This window comes from Haliotis rufescens, unplaced genomic scaffold, assembly GCF_023055435.1.
Source record: "Haliotis rufescens isolate VD_foot unplaced genomic scaffold, xgHalRufe1.0.p SCAF_51, whole genome shotgun sequence".
Taxonomy (NCBI): domain Eukaryota; kingdom Metazoa; phylum Mollusca; class Gastropoda; order Lepetellida; family Haliotidae; genus Haliotis; species Haliotis rufescens.
In genome coordinates this window covers 868,559-888,757 of record NW_025964235.1, presented here as the reverse complement: position 1 = coordinate 888,757, position 20,199 = coordinate 868,559, and the positions used below count along the sequence as shown (strand labels likewise).

The 20,199-nt window shown below is 40.4% G+C and overlaps 2 protein-coding genes across 2 annotated transcripts; one reads left to right on the top strand and one right to left on the bottom strand.

The window, feature by feature from the left end:
- Window positions 1–10,229, top strand: LOC124140679 (G patch domain-containing protein 2-like). Its single transcript, XM_046508368.2, has 7 exons — window positions 1–143; window positions 1,530–2,286; window positions 2,810–2,874; window positions 3,212–3,420; window positions 4,174–4,218; window positions 5,027–5,186; window positions 5,701–10,229. The coding sequence occupies exons 2-7, from the start codon at window positions 1,553–1,555 to the stop codon at window positions 5,889–5,891; spliced, it is 1,404 nt and encodes a 467-aa protein (XP_046364324.2). The 5' UTR covers window positions 1–143; window positions 1,530–1,552; the 3' UTR covers window positions 5,892–10,229.
- LOC124140686 lies at window positions 9,599–19,213 on the bottom strand. The gene is made up of 10 exons (XM_046508376.2): window positions 18,930–19,213; window positions 18,090–18,173; window positions 16,969–17,126; window positions 16,350–16,398; window positions 15,865–15,967; window positions 14,744–14,858; window positions 13,679–13,778; window positions 13,257–13,369; window positions 12,508–12,653; window positions 9,599–12,299 (listed from the first exon to the last, which is right to left on the bottom strand). Exons 1-10 carry the CDS (start codon window positions 19,099–19,101, stop codon window positions 12,194–12,196), a joined length of 1,146 nt encoding a protein of 381 aa, XP_046364332.2. The 5' UTR covers window positions 19,102–19,213; the 3' UTR covers window positions 9,599–12,193.
- Between the last annotated feature and the right edge of the window lie 986 nt (window positions 19,214–20,199).

Here is a 20,199-nt window from a genome sequence, read left to right as displayed (position 1 = left end):
CGTGATCTCACGAGACTTTATACCAAAACAATCATGGCGTGCGTTTGTTGCCTGCGTTCATTGTCACTTTCTTTCGACAGTGATTGTTCACGCAAGTAATGCAATCGGACATCGAGATTCTGTTTTTCTTAATTATGCATACCGTAAGTACAAAGTTATGTCGTATTAACTGCGAAACAGAAGGTTTAAAGCTGTGAATATCCCGTCAGTCTGCCACCAGTTGAAGATCTTGACCTGTCAGTCACTGTCAGATTATGAACAGGATAAACAGTGGCTAGTGATCTTGCTGACATCATCAGGTCATATCTTTGTGTCAGCTGAGGTTGATAAACACATTTAGAAAGCACCGTTTGGAATTAAAAGGGGATTTCAGGCATAAGTTTCTTTCCCACTGACTGAACTATGCTAGTGTAAGTGATTAGCCTAGTAATAGAAAAACAACAACACCACAGTGGCTGAACATGCTGAGTGTGGCCGTCACCATGTTCGCACTGGTAGGATGTACTTTGACAGTCCTTATCTTTATGTACCACAGCGAATTATGCATTTTATATATTTACATTGAAATAGATCGATCTTATGTTTCTGAGTTTTGAAGGGGGCATGTTTCCCTCTTTTTTGTATTATGTTTGATGCAAAGGATACCAGGGACTGGCAAAGTACATGTCAGTTGCCAATCCTATATTCTCTTCAGTCTTGTCATGTTCAGAAATTATCAGAACAGATAATTCTAATAATCATGCTAAGGTTGGATGTATTTTACTGTATATCTATCTGCCATGTATTCATATTCTCACTTTAAAATATTTGAGCAAACAAATATTTCGAGAAGACATTAACCTAAACACGAAATCTGCGTGTGAGTGCAACACAAACAAGTATTATGGAGACAATTTCCACAACTCTGAAATGAGTAATATTGAACATTGTTGAAAGTACAATAATTGTCATTATTCACAATCATCATATGCCAATCTGTTATTAGCATTATGAGAGTACCAATGATACACTGTTTGAAGTACAATACTTTGATTGATATATATTTCTATTGATCTGCCATTATCCATAGTTATTTCTACTCACATGATACCTTTAACATATTCATTATTTAGCATGTTTTAATGTTGCCAATAACATTCCCAATAACAAAATTGTGCCGTGTAAACATCAAGAACAACTGTCACCATGGTGAAAAACAATGAAACATTCCTTACCAACAAATGACCAAGGTGACCAATTTGTTGCAAATTAAAATGCAGTTAATAAGTCTATAGGCCCTAATAAATGTTTAAGCTTTAGCATGTTTAGCCAACACATTGTACAGATTTTGCAACATCAACATGGGGGAAGCTGTAAAAGTTTTGACAGATTTCATTCTTTACTTTTTAATGTCTAAACAGTGCTCAGAGTGACTTTATATATGATATCAGTATGTCAAATTTCAAAGATGATATTTTCCATGTTTACGTGATTTAGATACTCACACTATCTTTGTATATTTTTGTAAAATATTTCAGGGTTTGTTTCAGGGTTTGACACAAAAGTTAATCAGATGGATCACAGCATAGTGAAAGATTTCCAGAACTTGCGTGTGTTTTCCAACCGTAATATCATCAGGATGGATGAGCTTGTTCAGGACCTTACCAATGCACTGGAGGAAAGTTCCAAAGGTCACAAGTCTCAAACGGAAAACCTCGCACCAGGAATATTTGCACGCAGAATGCACAAAAAAAGACGTGGAAAACGTCGCAGATCAGACCCAAGCCCACTGTGGAAATGTGGAACAATCAGTGAAGCCTCTGAAAGCAGTATTGATGAAGCGTTGAAAGATTACATAGACACAGTAGCTTTACTGAGTGACTCAGATGACATTTCTCCCAGAAGAATCCATCGACTCACAGTCCCACTAACAGATCCAACTCCACCTGTAGAATCGGATTCCGTCACTGAGAATGTCTCCCCCATTCGGCCTCAGAGAAGAAGAAGGAAGTTTAAGAGCATGGCCCTTGATTCTCCCAGTGCAGATGACTTAAATTTTGTGGAGCCCATTTTTGAACGTCATAAAACAATGAAACACAAAACACTTCAAGATACAAATACAAACATGTTCGTACAGGATGATGCAGTGGGAGAAATGCCCGGAGGAAGTAAGATTCCAGATGGAAGTGTTCCAGGGAAGAGGAAGAGGAGCACAAAGAGTCGGAGTGATTATGTCAAGTCACCAGGAGGAGGAGGAGCTAGTCAGGAGGGGGACACTGATGGCATGGACATCACTTCATACTCACAGTGAGTGGTCACCTACATCTGTAGACTAGAACTACTTCAGGATATATGTCCTCAATATCCTTATCATGTTATATTGTAAAGTACATGGATAAGCAGCCCATGCTGCAGCCTGCATGAACCTCTCTCTGTTGTTGAACATGTTCATGCCTTGAGATGATCCGGGTTAGAATTTGTCTTCTGCAACCCATGATTGTCAATAGATGCTGCTAGCAGGATCGGATGGTAAGGCTTACTGAATTGGTTGATGCACATCATCATATCCCAGTTGCGTAGATCGATGCACATTATGCCAATCACTGGATTTTCTGCTCAAGACATCAGACCACAATCATATTGCTGAGTGCCGCATTAAACAACAAACAGCATGTTCATGGTCATGATTGTGCTATCAAATAATGTGTATGTCCTGATATTAGCCTTCACTGTATTGGCTATGGCTGTGTTCTTATCTACATGATGTAAGACACAAAGTGACACATTTTGCAATATCATGAAACCATGTCTAAGTTTCTTTCTCTTGCAGAGAGAGCAGTTCTCTGAGTAGCAGTGAAAGTGAGGGACTGATTACCAATGATGAAGGGAGAGAAGGTGAGAGATCATTTGAGAAAATTAACATTGAACAACCAGTGATAACAGAATCAATAATTATGTTAAACATGAGGACTGTGTCGCCATGGTCACGATATGATATAGCCTGATAGTTAGGTTAATCTAACACAGCAGCATCTTAGAAAAAGAGTTTTGTATGATTGAAAACTGGAAAAATCCAGTGTGAGCAAGTGTGCATAGGTATTTATCAAGTTGTTAAAATGGAATGTGTGAATGTAGGTTTACTGTTATTGCTTACCAGGAGATTAACAATTAAACTTTGCTTTATGCACCTTTTGCATGAAGACTAATGTTTCAAATACCTATAACTTTCAAGCTGACGATGAGCAGAGTGACTTTTTTCTGGAGCCTGGTCCATCATGTGGCATTGCTGGCATCATCCCCTGGTGGGAGAATGAGCGAGTCACGGACAGCGAGGTGCTCATGGACAAACAGTTGGGAAGCATCCTCACGGGATCCTTCGAACATATGCCAGAATCCTCCAGACAGAGTTTCAAGACCCGTGTCAGCAGGCTGATGGCATCGGTAAGTGTGTTATTTGTTTCAAGTTGCCTGTCAGTGGAGTGCATAGGTTAAACTGTACGAGAGTGAATCTTGTGCTAGCCTTTGATGTGATTAGTGGCTTCTGTAACCCTGGTAATATGACTGTGAAGATGGCAGGAGTGATGTCTTGTTGTTTGTGAGATTATCAGGATAGGCATGTGAACTGTCTCTTTACCATTGCTTACAAGCCTGAGGACTTGTAGGCATTCAGCATCTTGTTCTTAACATTCTAAATGTTGTTTTTATCATAACAAGGATAACTAGCTGGATCCTGTTGCTCAATGCAATCTTATTTGTCTAACACAACACATGTTAATGTTAACATGGTTAAACTACTGGACATTGGTCCATTTATAAAGTGCCAGAATCATGGGGCTACATTATTCATATTACCTGACTTTTCGATTCAGTGTGCACTCAGGGAGTATACAAACCAAGCTGCTGTGTGAGGCACTAGAAGGTTTACAAGCTGTTCCCCATTGCATCACCGCTGGGTGAACATAGAGGCATATTTCAAACAAAGTCTCATGTCTAAGGAGACACCACATGTAACCTGTGTTTCAATCTGGGGCAGACCTCTCAGCAGTCGAGCTGCCGAATACCGTCATCCATCCACGTACTCTCTACAAACATTGCTTAACTTTGCCTGATTTGTGACCTGTGTGTACAGACTACAAGCCCACATGCCACAGCTCCTGAAATTAATACACACCTTGAATTTATTTTGGTTTGCAGAGTGGGCGAGAAATACGTCTTGGAAGAAGAAAGCTGAAAGGGAAGGTAAAGATGTTATTTGTGCTCTTCTACTTCTTTATGGTATAATTTTACAAGGGCTTTGAAGATGTAGTCAAATTTATCTCAACTATTGTCACAGATGATCATCTGGCTCTTATTTCTAAAAGGTATCAAGGATATCTGAAAACAGTGATTTATTAAAAGATAATGTTTGTGTGTCCACTCATGTACAACTCTCTGCATGTTCCCGAGTCAAGGAAGTTAACTGACTTTAAAAGTCCAGTTTCCACCCTTGCCGAACAAGGTTGGAATTCCTGGGCTCAATTGTAGCGCCACCACTGGCTATTACAAGTTCTGTCCCTTCTAAGCCTCTCCTATGGACCAATCAGATTCCACCTCTCGTATCACTTGCATTTGCAAGTCAAGACGATCTGATCAATAATCAAGATCTATATTGTGGTAAAACAGGTCTTACATCGCGAAATGCATCAAATCACGTGAGCGCCTTGATTAAAAACTTGAAAAGATTTGGAAAATATCTTCTGACAAGGAGTTGGCGGTGCACATGCTTTGCATATCCTGCAATCGACTGAAATCTGCACAACAGTTTACGAACCTGATTTTTATTTCGTTGCACGATTTTGATTGGACTATGTATAGACGCGTTAGTCCAGCCAAAATGTAACTCCATAATACAAGCCTAGTTCGGCAAGGGTTGAAACTGGACTTTTATGGTCAGTTAACTCTCTTGCCTCGGAAAGATGAGCTCTCTGTTGCAGATAACTGCAGTGTTTTGTCTACAGTATGTGGACTGTTTGATTGAAAGCTTACTTTGTTGACACTCTTCTCGTAGATGCCAAGCTACACAATGACCAGATTCCTGCAAGATCGTCAAAAGTGGAACCAGATGCAGGGTCGTTATTTTCCACCCCGCCCGCCGGGGTCAGCCTCCACACACTCAGGAGACTTCAAGAGGCAGCGTAAAACACCCCCATCTAGCCCCCAGGATGAGGGTGAGTGCTGATATTGGCACAATCAGTTTGGAATGGCTTTCTTTAATGGCACTATAGATGTATTTACTCATTCTTTCATTGGAGAATTGACAATAAATCATTCATGTACGTATTCTGATTTCCCACGTGGGGGATAAATTTGATTGGTTGTTTGGAGATGTGGTCGTATAAATAGGATGCAATTTGGGCTGGACAGGTCAAGTGGTTAAAGTTTTCTCTCATCATGCCAAGGGCTTGGTTAGATTCCCATATGTGTGAACCCCATATCAGGGCCCACTTGCACAAAGCGATCTTAGCGCTACGACTATTGTAAGCCTATGTTAAGGTATGGGAGTTACGGTCATCTTATCGCTAAGATCGCTTTGTGCAAGTGGGCCCTGGTGTCCTCCACCATGATATTGTTAAAATATTGCTAAAAGCGATTGTAAAACCACACTCACTCACTCATAGCTCTCAGGTCAAGAGAAATGGAGTAAGAGTGTCTCAAGTAACAAAGGTTGTTTGTTTTATTCAGGGTATGTTGGTGAGAACGCAGAGCCAATTCCTGACAACAACATTGGCAACTTGATGCTTCAGAGCATGGGTTGGAACCCTGGCTCGGGTCTTGGACCAAACAGTGATGGCATCCAAGATCCCATTCATGCCTACCTTCACCCGGGGCGGAAAGGACTTGGCTATGAATCCAATGGGCTCTCGGATACGTGAAGTGGCAGCTCAATCTCATCTTCATTCATCTGATCATAGGTCTTATGTAGACTTACGAAGCATTATCACTTTAACTTCATTTAAAAAATTGTAGATTTAAGTTTTAAGATAATAACTCTTTGCTAATATTGTGGAGAACATATTTTTAGAATGTGAGTGAATCTTCACTTATATCCATAAATGGTATGTGGATTATATGGACATGATGATGTCACCAGGATCAGCCTTGGACGTCGCCACATAGAATTGGTGAGCTGCAGAACTGTAGGCTGTATTATCAACATCATTTGTTTGTTTGTTGTTTAATGCTGCACCCAGCAATATTGGCAGTCTTTAAATAATTAAGTCAGAACCAGACAATCCAGTGATTTACATCATGAGTATTGATCTATGAAATTGAGATACGATGCAAGTCTGACCATCCGACCACCTGTTGACTCTTATGACAATCATGGGTTGCTGAAAACCAATTGTAACCTTGGTCTTTATCAACATCAATTGCAAGCATAATTTGCTCTGAAAACACTGATACTGGATGTCAATATTACATGTACCAGTACGTCAATTGCTTGGTGCAGCAATGTTTCAAATTAGCCATGAAAGTTAAGGCATCGTTGTCATGACCCTTATGTTGAATATTAAAGACTTAAGGGGGGTGTCTACATTCAGATGCTATTGCAGCAAATTTCAAAGACCCTTGGATTTCCCATAATTTCCAACATTGGTAGCTGTTTATTTGATTATAATAATGTTCTTTACGCAAGTCTGAGTAATGATGAGATTATGACTTTTTATGTGATATGGATCATCAGCATGATCAGTAGTGTCTGTAACCTGTGAAGGTGAATAGGTCTTTAGCAACCCATGCTTCATCATGTCATCATATCCCAATTGCGTGGATCGATGCTCATGCTATCGATCACTGGATTGTCCGGGCCAGACTTGATTATTTACAGACTGTCGTCATATAGCTTGAATATTCCTGAGTGCAGTGTTAAACAACAAACAAACAGTAGTGTCTGTTCTGCTATTGAGAAGTTAACCAGACAAGCAGTGTCAAGAGATACTGCATTGCTTGGGGCATTATAATGAGAGAAATGAATATACAAACTGTATTGTGCCCAGAATTACTATACATTTCATCACAACACATCATACATGCCTGATGTTACTTCACTGGGCACTCCTTCATAATGGTCATCCTATGTGTGGTGTATCATAAACCAGTAGTGATAGCTCCTGTCTCTACTGTAACCTACATGCATAGGGCATTATAAGGACTAGCATCATACCTCATCTTTCACTGCAGACTCCCACCAGAAACCACAGTTACACTGTTACACACAAAATGAATGTGAATAAGATTGTAACTGTTTTAAGTATCCAAACACAGCGCAGGACATGCAGGAGATTATGATAATGTTTTAGCAATAAATGGGAACCAGATCCAATGATTAAAATGATTAAAATTAAGCAATACGTCCACATGCTTGTTGCAAAATTCAGAACCAGACAATCCAGTGATTGACATCATCTTCTGCGAAGATTGGTGTTATCCAATACTTTGTTCGGGCAATTTTGGGATCACTTTGACAAGGGGTCTTTGTCTGCCATCTGTCATTCATCCATCCGTTTGGATTGACCTATAACCTCTTCTCCACAACACCATTGAACAAATCAGTATTATTCTAGTTTGCTGAAAGGATGTTTGAAATCAGTTGAATGTGAAGCATTTTTCTACCACATGCTCACTGTACTTGTAAGACTAAGTTTTCATTCTTGAAATATGCCCAAAATATATTTTTGTGATCTACCTGGCACATGATGTGCCAGTCAATTCCCAAAATAATCATACAATTTGTTGCCCCAAAAACTTGAGCTTTTATGATAGGATTATCTCTTAACCAGACATAAACAAGCTCCTAGATAAGTCTATAGTACATAGGACAAACAGATTGTGAGTGAGTGAGTGTTTATGGTTTTATGCCGCTTTTAGCAATATTCCAGCAATATCACGGCAGGGGACACCAGAAATGGGCTTCACACATTGTACCCATGTCAGGAATCGAACCCGGGTCTTCCGCGTGACGAGCGAACACTTTAACCGAACACTTTAACCACTAGGCTCCCCAACCACCCCCAGACAGATTGACCATGAAAGGGCAAGGTTGTCAGAAAAATGAATGGAAATAATCATGAATATTTGCAAAACTCTTTAGTGCTATAAACTATATGAGGACATCTCTGTGCATTGTGCTTTTGAATGATTGATGACTGCAATGTATTTTTTTCCATCTCATTACATAAGTGCTTTAAACTCTCTCCTTCCAAGAAATGCATTTAATAATTCCCTGTATATGATAAGGTTCATATGTAATGGTTAAGAGAGCATGGGTGCCCCATCATCCAATTCGCTACAATTTGCTGTGCAGAGTTGTATCCTATGATTGTGGGTTCGAATCCCGATTTGCACCATACCTGTGCTCATAGACGTCCGAGACCTGCATCACTTCAGGCATTTCCCCCACATTAAGCTGACACACAGTGATATGACTGGAATACTGTATGCATAAAAGCATACTAACTCACTTTAATGGTTAAATTACACAACCTTCACACCTCCCTAGTTCAATATTTGTTTCTTATTATTTTATGAGATATATATATCTAGGCATTTTGATTCTGTTATACGACACCAAACCTTGTTATCAGTCTTTACACATCATCACACACAAGAGCTTCTGTTCCTATGCTACACCAGTTGAATAAAATGAAAATGTAAGTTGTAACATTGCTGTATTGACATCTCAATGAATGTGTACATGTATTAATAGAGAAGTACCCATGCTACCCTTCAAACAAGTAGACATTTCATATTTTCTGTCAGTTTGCCCACAATTCTATGTTCTGTTTGGAATGACTAGTTATCCTTGTGTTAGGGAAGCGGATGAAGAAAACCATAGCTTCTCTCTGTCCATTGTCTGTAGATGCTGCTGTCATTAAATCTCGTTATGGAGCCTTTGCCAAGGCATTGTTAGAACACAGGCACCAGTTGCTGCACACTTCCATGTTCTTGTTGACAATCAGTTTATCTGCTTATTATACCTCCTGGTTAAAGGGTATCTGTTCATTTATCTTGAACAATATCGGACAGTACAAAATTGCTCTTTCCTCTGCCTTGTTTGTCATCAACGTTGTATTATGCATATCAGTTACTGAACGCCATCAGCAGCGTTCATCTAGATATTGTGGGACCAGCCCATTTCCTTGCTCCCCATCCTGTGTAGAAACCTGTATTCATGGACACTTGTCATCGGGTTTGACCCTACCATAAATATCAATGCATGCTTCTGGTTTTGTCAGTTCTTTTTACATGTCGTATGTGAGATGAGTTTTAAAAACATTATTGGACTGTGTGTGTAATATTGTATTATCATGTCTTTAGAGTCAAGGTAGTACTTAATATACTGTGTCTAGATCTATCATTCTTTGCGACCATTGTAATGTTATGTCCTGAGATGTCTTGTGATTATACTCCTGTTATTACTTACTTGTTTTACTCCCATGATTTTTAAGCATCTAAAGTCCCATACATGTCACTCTTGGTCATCATGCCAATTTCACAGAAGTTTCCCCACAAGGAAGGCAGCTATTTTATATACTGTTTAATCGGAAAATACAATTTTAACATATTTTTCTCCTTTGCATTAATACACACATCACTGTTGAATGAAAGTGCTCGACCTCTTCAGTAGGATCTGAGTATACATTGGCACAGGGAGTACCATATAATATCACAATGTAATTCACCAAAGAGACGTATATGCTTTTCTGAAAGTAGAAAAGAATATGTTGATCATTAGCAATGATCATATAACATACAACATGGATACATCAGATAACATCAAGAATTTCTCTCAGAACATTCATTTAAGTCAAAAATAGTTTTTAATTTGCTCATTATCCAGTGGGATACTTTGTTTAAGTTACATAACTTAATTTGGATGTATTGTATTTGTTGTATGACAATGCTCCGCATGCAGCCTCCGTATTTTCTCATCCCTACAGGGACTATGCTTATTGGTGCTGAGAGTAACCAACAGTGTCGTAGAGTCCATTGTGCCGAAGGTGTTGGCTGGCCTTGGATAGGATAATGTGCTGACCTTGCAGAAATGATATTGCAATGAAACCTTAGATAGTTGTAGGATAGTGATTCCTTGATAATTAAAGATTGGTGCAATTTACCTGGTTTTATGATTTTATTAGTATCTTACTCAATTTCATGTGTTCAGTAGTGATCATGTCATACCCCTACATCAATAAAACAGCTTCTGCATCCTCACTGTTTTGTCTTTCCAGCAACGTCATTATTTGTGATTTATGTTGCTTATGATTGGAAGGTGAAAGATACAAGGCTCACACTGTGTCTGCAGCCAAGTAACTGTCCACAACGTTGTTTGGATCTGGGTCTGCTTGGTGCCCAACCAACGAGTTGCAAGACAGCATGATGTACAATGTGGTCCCTGGGAGACGACTTCTTTTTAGTGCAAACTTGGAGAAATCAGCTGGTCATGGTGGATCAGTGACTACACTTGTCCTGGACAACAAGTAATAAGTAACACTGCAATTCTGAATTGTACACCATTGACTGTGATGTATGCACTGACAGTTTTGAACATACATCATAAATCACACAGGTTATATTAAACATACGGTAACCTCAAATACTGAGGCTCTAACAGCCAAGTTCAATGTTATCACTAAGGTTCTAACAGCCAAGTTGAATGTTACCACTAAGGTTGCAGCAGCTGAGTTCAATGTTACCACTAAGGTTCTAACAGCCAAGTTCAATGTTACCACTAAGGTTCTAACAGCCAATTTCAATGTTACAACTAAGGTTCTAACAGCCAAGTTCAATGTTACCACTGAGGTTCTAACAGCCAAGTTCAATGTTGCCACTAAGGTTCTAACAGCCAAGTTCAATGTTACTACTGATGTTCTAACAGCCAAGTTCAATGTTGCCACTAAGGTTCTAACAGCCAAGTTCAATGTTACCACTAAGGTTCTAACAGCCAAGTTCAATGTTACAACTAAGGTTCTAACAGCCAAGTTCAATGTTACCACTGAGGTTCTAACAGCCAAGTTCAATGTTGCCACTAAGGTTCTAACAGCCAAGTTCAATGTTACTACTGATGTTCTAACAGCCAAGTTCAATGTTGCCGCTAAGGTTCTAACAGCCAAGTTCAATGTTACCACTAAGGTTCTAACAGCCAAGTTCAATGTTGCCACTGAGGTTCTAACAGCTGAGTTCAATGTTGCCACTGAGGTTCTAACAGCCAAGTTCAATGTTACCACTAAGGTTCTAACAGCCAAGTTAAATGTTGCCACTAAGGTTCTAACAGCCAAGTTCAATGTTACCACTGAGGTTCTAACAACTGCATTCAATGTTACTACTAAGGTTCTGACAGCCAACAGCAATTTTTATTAACTCTTACACCAGCATACACTTCCATTGATACACACAATTCTCAGGCATAGAAATAAGGTTCTCTATGTGGACATCTATCGACTTGATTGTTTGGGGGCATGGTCTTTGATTCATTTCACCTCCCCTCCCCTCCCCTCCCCTCCCCTCCATGGACACACAATCCCTGAGCATTTATATCTTGTTCATTTCTGCTCATACACATTGATCGGCACACACAATCCTGGGTTATTTATCCCTTGGTACTTGTCCCACTTCCCCTGCCGTCCTTGCACAGCATCGGTGTGCAAACACAAGCACCATTACATGCATATCTGTCTCAACGATCGTCAACATCCTTGAATTACCTGCACTGATGACCTCAGCATCAGAACCTACAGGACTGTCATCCATCACAGCATCGGTGTGCACACACGAGCACCATTACATGCATATCTGTCTCAACGATCGTCAACATCCTTGAATTACCTGCACTGATGACCTCAGCATCAGAACCTACAGGACTGTCATCCATCACAGCATCGGTGTGCACACACGAGCACCATTACATGGATATCTGTCTCAACGATCGTCAACATCCTTGAATTACCTGCACTGATGACCTCAGCATCAGAACCTACAGGACTGTCATCCATCACAGCATCGGTGTGCACACACGAGCACCATTACATGGATAGCAGTCTCAACATCATCGACCTAACACCAGCAGTTGCAGGACCATCAGCTCAGACAGATGTGTTCCGATATCACCATGACAACCAAGACCTTCGTCTGCACGATGCGCAGTTCTTCCCTTCATTCCCCATGTTATCCTGTACTATGAGCGCACCAGCCTGGCGGCGCCAACACCTCCAACCACTACAGCCAGGACACACATGAGGGAGTGCAGAGATAAAAGTCCTACGCCAGAGATAACGTGATCACTAAAACAGAAATAATAATTCAATTAACAAACAGACTTCTAATTGGGACACTAACATATCGGGTAATGAATACTTTCTTCTTGTCATCAAGATAAATCCATTACTATGGAGTAATGACAGGTAGTCCAGTATGAAACAAACACTAAAACACTCCTTATATTCACCAGTATTCACCTTTATATTCACAGATAAGTGAAGATGTGCTAACCTTGTACATCCAGAAGCAAGTCTTGCCCCAAATATGATTAGAATTCCTCCGATGAATCCAGTGATTTCACTGACACCTGTTGGCACATTCTGATTGGTTGATGATGAAATGTATGCTCCAATCACAGCAAACAGCATAAACAGGACCTGGATGGAGTACACATGACATTGAAAAGATTACAATGGGCATTTGTCCCCAAGTATCTTTTGCAAGTCCAACTTTCGACATGTGACTATTTAAAGGCATGTTTGTGTAGCATCAGCTGGTCGCTGTCACATATGTTTATGATGTTCTGATGTCTAAAAGTTAGCAGCATCAGAACTATTTTTAACTTTCCAAATCAACCCATAATAGTTGAAACTGTATTGCAGAGAAATATTCGCTTGGTTGAAAAATAATAATGATCAGCATTCAGACAAGTGTTTTAATAATAATATACTGTGACCACATTTTCACCATTTTACGTCAAAAAATGAAAATGTCATCGACCTTAACATCCCATTTAGTGTCTTCTTCTACCAAAGTTGTGGCAATTAGAACAAAAGTACTGGCAACTGGTATGAAAGTTATGATGACTGGAATGAAATTTGAGACGATTGGAACGAAAGGTATGACCAGAGACCATATACCGGTATATGGTCTCTGGTATGACGATTTGTGGAGTGGAGTGTGTGATCTATGGATCTGTATATGTCAAATCAATTGGAAAAATTCTACAGCTGCCACCAGCTGTTGACTGAGAAACTCACCTGCCACCAGTTTGATATTCCTGATCGGAACCTTGCAAGATATGGCATTTTCCTGCGCATCAACCTTGACATCAGCACCTGGGACATCACAGTGCAGAAGCTAGTGCTGCCCCCTAGGAGGGGAAATATATCCAATGAGCATGTTGGAAGTCTCAGCATTTCTGAGTAATGAATTCGATTATTTACAGACTGTCGTCATATAGTGCAGTGTTAAACAACAAACAAAAACAAACAAAAAAAACATTTAATAATCATCAGGCAAAGCAACTCAAATTGACTGTTAAGAAATAAAATATCACTCTGAAATAATAACGTTAAATGTCTCGACACAACAATATACATTCTGCTATATGAAGACAGTGTATCGCTTCTCTATGAAGCTCTGTAGCTCACTAAAACTTAGTAGACTGTGACACACCCACCTAGAGTATCCTGGAGCATGACCACGAGGGGCACCTGCAGCATCCCCATCACTACGCCACACAGGTAGGGCGACCACATCAACTCCACACTGCTCTGGGACTACAACATAGGATCAGCTTCACTGTCAGCCCCGGATCCAGGTGAGTTTACATCTAGTTGTACTGATAAACCTTGTCTTTGTCTTGTAAAAGTCTTGTAAAACACGAGTAATTCAAATTGTGATAAAACATGTTGTTGAACAAATCTTTTTTGTACATTTGTATATAATTGACTTTTAATATGTCATTTAGCAGATTTAGATTTAAAATCAATTCAATCTTGAAGTTTTGTTATATATCTTTGCAAATTAATCATTATAATAAAAAAACAAGAACCAGTTTGTACTATTTGTTGTGTTTCTCATGTAGGCTGCAATCAAGATTCCATGGCGACGAGTGAGGCAAAGCTGTTTACATTTTGGTCAGCCAATCCCCATTTAGTCTCTAACAATAAGCACACGATATTGGGGACCTATTCTGCCTCAGAATCCCCACAGACACCGACATGGTGTGAACGACAAAGCAGCAGTCAAATCCTCAAATTAGGGCAGTTGGGCACAAAACAATATTATCATACCTCCATGTCAGGATGATGAGATCTCATTTGTCCACGTGATCTTGATAAAATACTGTGCAACTCGCCTTGGAGGGGAATAAATTTCTCAAGAGGGTAATAAATCTCTTATACCCCACCATGAGCAAATCAGGCTGTACATGGATTTCTGAGAGACAGAATAAATCCCTTATACCCCGCTTCAAAGCAAAAATCTGCACACTTTTTCCGAGTCAATGGAAGTCACGTGACATCAAACCTCACTTCAATCGAACAGCTGTTTTCTATCAATTTTGAATTTGTTTGAATTCTTTTACAGCGTCATATTAAAACATGTTGGGAAGATAAATTTGTTGCAGCAGGATCACATGGGGTTTCGGCTTCTAGCTCCATGAGATGCATAAAATCCCATGTACCCCGAGTGATCCTGCAACAACTTATAGTGGTTTAATGTCCACAGTCAGGAGACGCACATCGACTTCCGTGTCCCAGGGGTCCAGCAGCTCCAGGGCAAACACCGTCATGGACACCATGGCTGCTAGGGGGAGTGACAGCGTGAAGTAGGGGGCGCCCTGGCTGTCCTGGAGACTGAAACAGTAGATGCTGGTCCAGAACTTCACACAGGCTTAGTGAGCCTACACAAACGTGATGTTACACAAACTGGCTCTACAATCAGTGGTGCTTGTCAGTGAGTGAGGGTGTCAGTGCAGCATGTAGTAATACCTTGCTACTGTATATATTGAAAGTACAGGCCATGAAGGTGCAGTATGTCTTTATGGTATGTATTTAATTATTAACATTTTGTTGGAAAGATAGACACAATTTTTATGGATAACAACTTCTTCAATGCTGTGAAAAGCGACGTTTCGGTATAGATCCTTATACCGTTGTCAAGCAAGACTGAATGAGGGTCATAGTGCAGAATATATATAGTAGGTGGAGGATTAACAGTAACAACAACAGCATACATGAGTGGGGTAACATTGGTAGGTGTGACAACAAAGGGATGGTGCTGTCACAACACGATGGACAAAAAACACAGCTGGAAGCCACCTACTATATATATTCTGCACTATGACCCTCATTCAGTCTTGCTTGACAACGGTATAAGGATCTATACCGAAACGTCGCTTTTCACAGTATTAAAGAAGTTGTTATCCATAAAAATTGTGTCTATCTTGTCATCCGTCAACTTCTAAGTAATGCCTATCAAACAATTTTGTTGGAACCACTTCCAGCCTCAAAATCTATCTTTTCTTGTCAAACAGAACATGTTTATCTCATCAAATGATCTGACAATACTGACATTGTCCCCTTGTGGCTGAGACAAATACTGACCAATTTTTAGTTGTGCTATTGTGCCTTAATCTGTCCCCCTTAATACTGCCGCAGTTTAACATGAATACCCCTCTCAGACACAGTATACTGACCCCAAGATGACCAGTCCTTGTTTTAGCCCCTTAATGCCGAGTGCCAGGCAGGGTAACAACAAGTACCATCTGTACCATCTTAAATGTCTTAAATCTCATTGAGCAAACATGAAAAGCCATATAAACAATTCACACAATGCCACAAATATTCTTAAAATACTCACAAGTATTGCAGGTATGGTTGTCTTGGCTTCAAGATGTTTGTGAGAAATGGCTCCAGACAGCCGTACAGAACGACCCCCACCAGGCATCCTGCCAGTGTGAAGCCTGACGACAGAGTGGCACAGTGGATAAAAACAAAAAAGATCTGTCACAAACGTATTAGAAGATGAGAACTTTATTAAGTTGACAGGTAATCCACTTTAGAGAACTTGAAAATGAAGTCCAATGAACTAAGTCGACCATCAGTGTAATGTTAAGTCCCTGAAACACTAAGATTGCTGCATCTAAGAACATTGTATTAACATATTACATCACTGAATACAGTAGATAATCCTATATATTCATGAGGCATGATTATCAACAGTTTCCTTCCTATCTCAGCCTTGCACAGCTTGAGGGTCCTTCCACTGACCTATCTGTGTGTAGTCCATATCTCAGGATACAATACACAGACCCTCCCCCCCCACCACCCACCCCCACATCTCACCGGCTGAGCTGACTCCTGCTCCCAGCTGCACCACCACCATGGCAGGGCCCTACAACAGACAAGTATTGGCTCATATATACTTCACAAAATAACAACAAGTTTAGTTGTTCATTGTTAATGAACTGATAACAGTCCTACAGTTACAGCTAGAGAATCAATGTTATCAGAGGTACTGGTAACGATACAATCCAGTGATTGATATCATGACATCTACACAATTGTGATTCGATGACCTGCATCAAGCAGGTCAGAGAGCTTGACCACCTGATTCCTTTATTCCTCTCTTACAACAAGCGTAGTCGCTTCTTACAACAAGCGTAGTCGCTTCTTACCACAAGCTGATCGCTTCTTACGACAAGCGTAGTCGCTTCTTACAACAAGCAGTCGCTTCTTACGACAAGCGTAGTCACTTCTTACGACAAGCGTACTCGCTTCTTACGACAAGCGTACTCGCTTCTTACGACAAGCGTAGTCGCTTCTTACGACAAGCGTAGTCGCTTCTTACGACAAGCCTGGGGTGCTGAAGACCTATTTTACCCCGTGTCTCCATGGGTCCAGAGTACATTAAGGCTGAGATGAACAGAAATATTAAAATAGTAGAGTTCACAAAGTGGCTGACCGCTCCTGAGACGGCCATGCCTCCCCCGAGCATTCCTCCACCCACGATGCTTGTGACCACACCCTTGTCAAGGAAGCGCAGCTGGAAGCGTTGCCTGGCTCGCTGGAAGTGTTGACTTGTTGCGGGGACCATCGCCAGCAGGGAGAGGCAGAACATACCTGGCATAGAGGGAGGGAAGGTGAGCTACAAGCTGCATCACGATCATGCAGTCCACAGCTCCGCAATTACTGCCAACACCTGCTGAAGCAGCTGTCTACATGTTCAACTTCCATCAATGTTTTTTTCTTTTTTTTATTGTTTACAGATTTTTGGGCTGAAAATTTTAGCCAGATAGGTGGAAAAAGTAGAACAAAAATACAAATAAAAACAATGCTTTTAATTTTGCTTTACTTTTCACTTTTCAGTTTTTTGGAATAGTAAACCATGTTTAATATAAAGTCTGGCCTAAATGCTACATATCCCTATAATCTGCTACTCTACATTCTACAGTCTACTGCTTTAGTATGAGGGGACACATGGAGATGAGTCATCTCCATATTCCTCTGACTGTCACATGTTGGTTGGATATTTTCAATATGGCTGCCATTGATGTCATGTTAAAAATATCATTGGAATAATCTCGGTACTTTTGAATACCACATGTGCCGTCATACGGTTATTGCATATACAACAGACTTACTGCAAATAAACACTTTACATATAATACATTCCAAATACATCAATGAATGTCTTAAATATGGCCAAAACCACATGTTGAATTCAGGTCAGAATTCTTTGAGTAATTTATTTTGAGATATGACTGCTGTGAGTGTTTGTACAGATTAATATGAAAAGAAAAATCAAATGTCTCCATGTAGATGAGTTATCCTGTTATAGATATAGATATATCATAGCTGTTTATCAAAGGTTAATTAATAAGGAAAAATATGCCCTGAAAATAATCAAGTCTGGACCAGACAAACCAGTGACTGAAAGCATGAGCCACCATCCATGCCATCAAGGTGCGATGAAGCACAATCAGTCACCGAGTCTGACATCCTATCCTCTGAAGATGGGTACCGAGGACCTACACTTCCCTAGAGTTCACACTGAGTATATTACTGAGAGAGACGCAGACATACTTGTTGCGGTGGCGGCAAGCAACACTTTCAACAGCAGGAATCTCTCCAAGGTCAGCTGGGCCGTGATGGCAGAAGGTTCGAACGCTACAACAAAATGTCTTGCATGTACATAGTGATCATCATATTGATTCTGAAATTAATTTATAGTGACTGCAGTAAACAGTTTATTCTCATAAAATATATGTAATATGCCTGTGTATGTTAGAGTAGAACAATGGTAGTGGTGGTATTTTAGTAGTCGTCGTAGCAGTAGTAGTAGCAGTAGTAGTAGTAGTAGTAGTAGCTTATGAGTAAGTGAGTGAGCAGAGATTAATGCTAGTTGCAGAGGAAGTAGTAGAGGTGGAGGTGATTGTAATAGTTGTGGGAGTGATGGTGGTGGGTGTAGTAGTAGAAGCAGTAGTGGTGTTGTTGTTGGTGATTTAATTGGAGAAGTAGAAGTAGTAGTGGTGGTGGTTGTAGTAGTGGTGGTGGTAGCTGTAGTTGTGGGAGCAGCAGCAGGGGTTGTAGTAGCCGTAGTAAAGTAGTAGTAGTAGTAGTAGCCGGTGTAGTAGTAGTAGTAGTAGTAGCTGGTGTTGTAGTAGTAGTAGTAGTAGTAGTAATAGTAGTAGTAATAGTAGTAGTAATAGTAGCTGGGGTTGTAGTAGTAGCTGGGGTTGTAGTAGTAGTAGGGGTTGTAGTAGTAGTAGTAGTAGGGGTTGTAGTAGTAGTAGTTGTGGTGGTGGCAGAACCAATACCAGCAGTAACATAGGAGGAAACGTAGCAGCAGTAGCAGCAGCAGTACTAGTATATGGTAGTAGTAGTGGGTTGTGGATCTAAGTACACGGGATACTATACACGTACCTTTACCCTTCTCTGCTGCATACCCAAAACAGCCGCCACAAACAGCCGCCATCGCGAGCTGTACCAGGACGCCGGTATAAGACGTGTCTCTTGGTTCATCTTCGTCCACATCTCGGGCCGAGTCCTGTGTTATGTTGAGACGTCCACCTCCGTGGAAGCGACTGGTGTCCATTGCCCAGGAACCAGCGTCACACACGTGTGTTTGTTGTTGCCGGAAGTCCGCGCTTTTGACAACTGGTGCGTTTAGGCAAAACCACCTTGGTTGTGAACATAGTTTCACTGTAGTAGTTTCTTCAAAAACAAAATCAGAAATCTTTTCTTTTAGTTACTGAAGCCTATCTTCTAGTAATGTGTGGAATTTTATATTCCATATTTTGTAAGAGGAACAGTCGTTTTAGCAGTTGACGTGAAGCCATGACGAATGCATATACCTTTCAGCGGCAGGTCTGTCGATGACTAATCTGTTTTTCTGATAATACATTGTTTATGGAAGTTTGACGTTACTTGTTTGAACTTAGAATGTGTGTATGTGCAGCGCGTGTAGTAGTGATGTGTGTGAATGCGCGTTTGTATGGGTGATGTGTGTGTGTGTGTGTGTGTGTGTGTGTGTGTGTGTGTGTGTGTGTGTGTGCGCGCGCGTTTGTAGGTTGTAGGGGTGTTTGGGGGAGTGCGTATGCGTATTTAGGGGACGTCAATAAAAACACATCGTGGACAAACTAATAAAAAGCCTATTAATGATTTGATATCTGAAATGTAACACTTTCGGATATAGCTATGTGTCCAGTTACCATGCTGTATTACACGGAAGTATGCATGGCCGCTGTGTAAGCCCCGCAGGTTTTATCGACGACCAGCAAGGAATTAAAGAAATCAAGTAAAATATGCGACACGATGTCTTAAAAATTCAAGAAATTATCTTGGAAAATCAAGAAATAATTCTGAATATTCAAAATATGAATTTCTAAAATGATTAAAATCACTAAGTGAAAGGTTTTGCCGGGTTCATATTGTGCGATATCATTTGTTTTAATGTTTATAAATTTACCGTAACGCGATTCTGTGTAATAGGCATATAGTTAGGATATATTGTACAACACTATCAGCTGCGTTTTGGTGACATGGTAATCCACAACAATGTCCATGGACAATGTAAACATTTAGATGACGTAACTGCACTGAACTAAAGATATTAACACGGGTGGAATAGGTCAACCCATGCTTGCCGTAAAAGGCGATTTACCTGATCGTGTGGTCAGGATCACTGACTTGA

What these genes read in the sequence shown, in the direction of transcription:
- LOC124140679 (XM_046508368.2), top strand. Translation starts at nt 1,553, where the DNA reads ATGGATCACAGCATAGTGAAAGATTTCCAGAACTTGCGTGTGTTTTCC. An exon ending in GACATCACTTCATACTCACA is followed by an intron (nt 2,287 to 2,809) that starts GTGAGTGGTCAC and finishes TTTCTCTTGCAG; the next exon opens with AGAGAGCAGTTCTCTGAGTA. An exon ending in GAAGAAAGCTGAAAGGGAAG is followed by an intron (nt 4,219 to 5,026) that starts GTAAAGATGTTA and finishes CTCTTCTCGTAG; the next exon opens with ATGCCAAGCTACACAATGAC.
- LOC124140686 (XM_046508376.2), bottom strand. Translation starts at nt 19,101, where the DNA reads ATGGACACCAGTCGCTTCCACGGAGGTGGACGTCTCAACATAACACAG. An exon ending in AGCAGGAGTCAGCTCAGCCG is followed by an intron (nt 15,968 to 16,349) that starts GTGAGATGTGGG and finishes CTCTGTCGTCAG; the next exon opens with GCTTCACACTGGCAGGATGC. An exon ending in GAATATCAAACTGGTGGCAG is followed by an intron (nt 12,654 to 13,256) that starts GTGAGTTTCTCA and finishes TACTCCATCCAG; the next exon opens with GTCCTGTTTATGCTGTTTGC.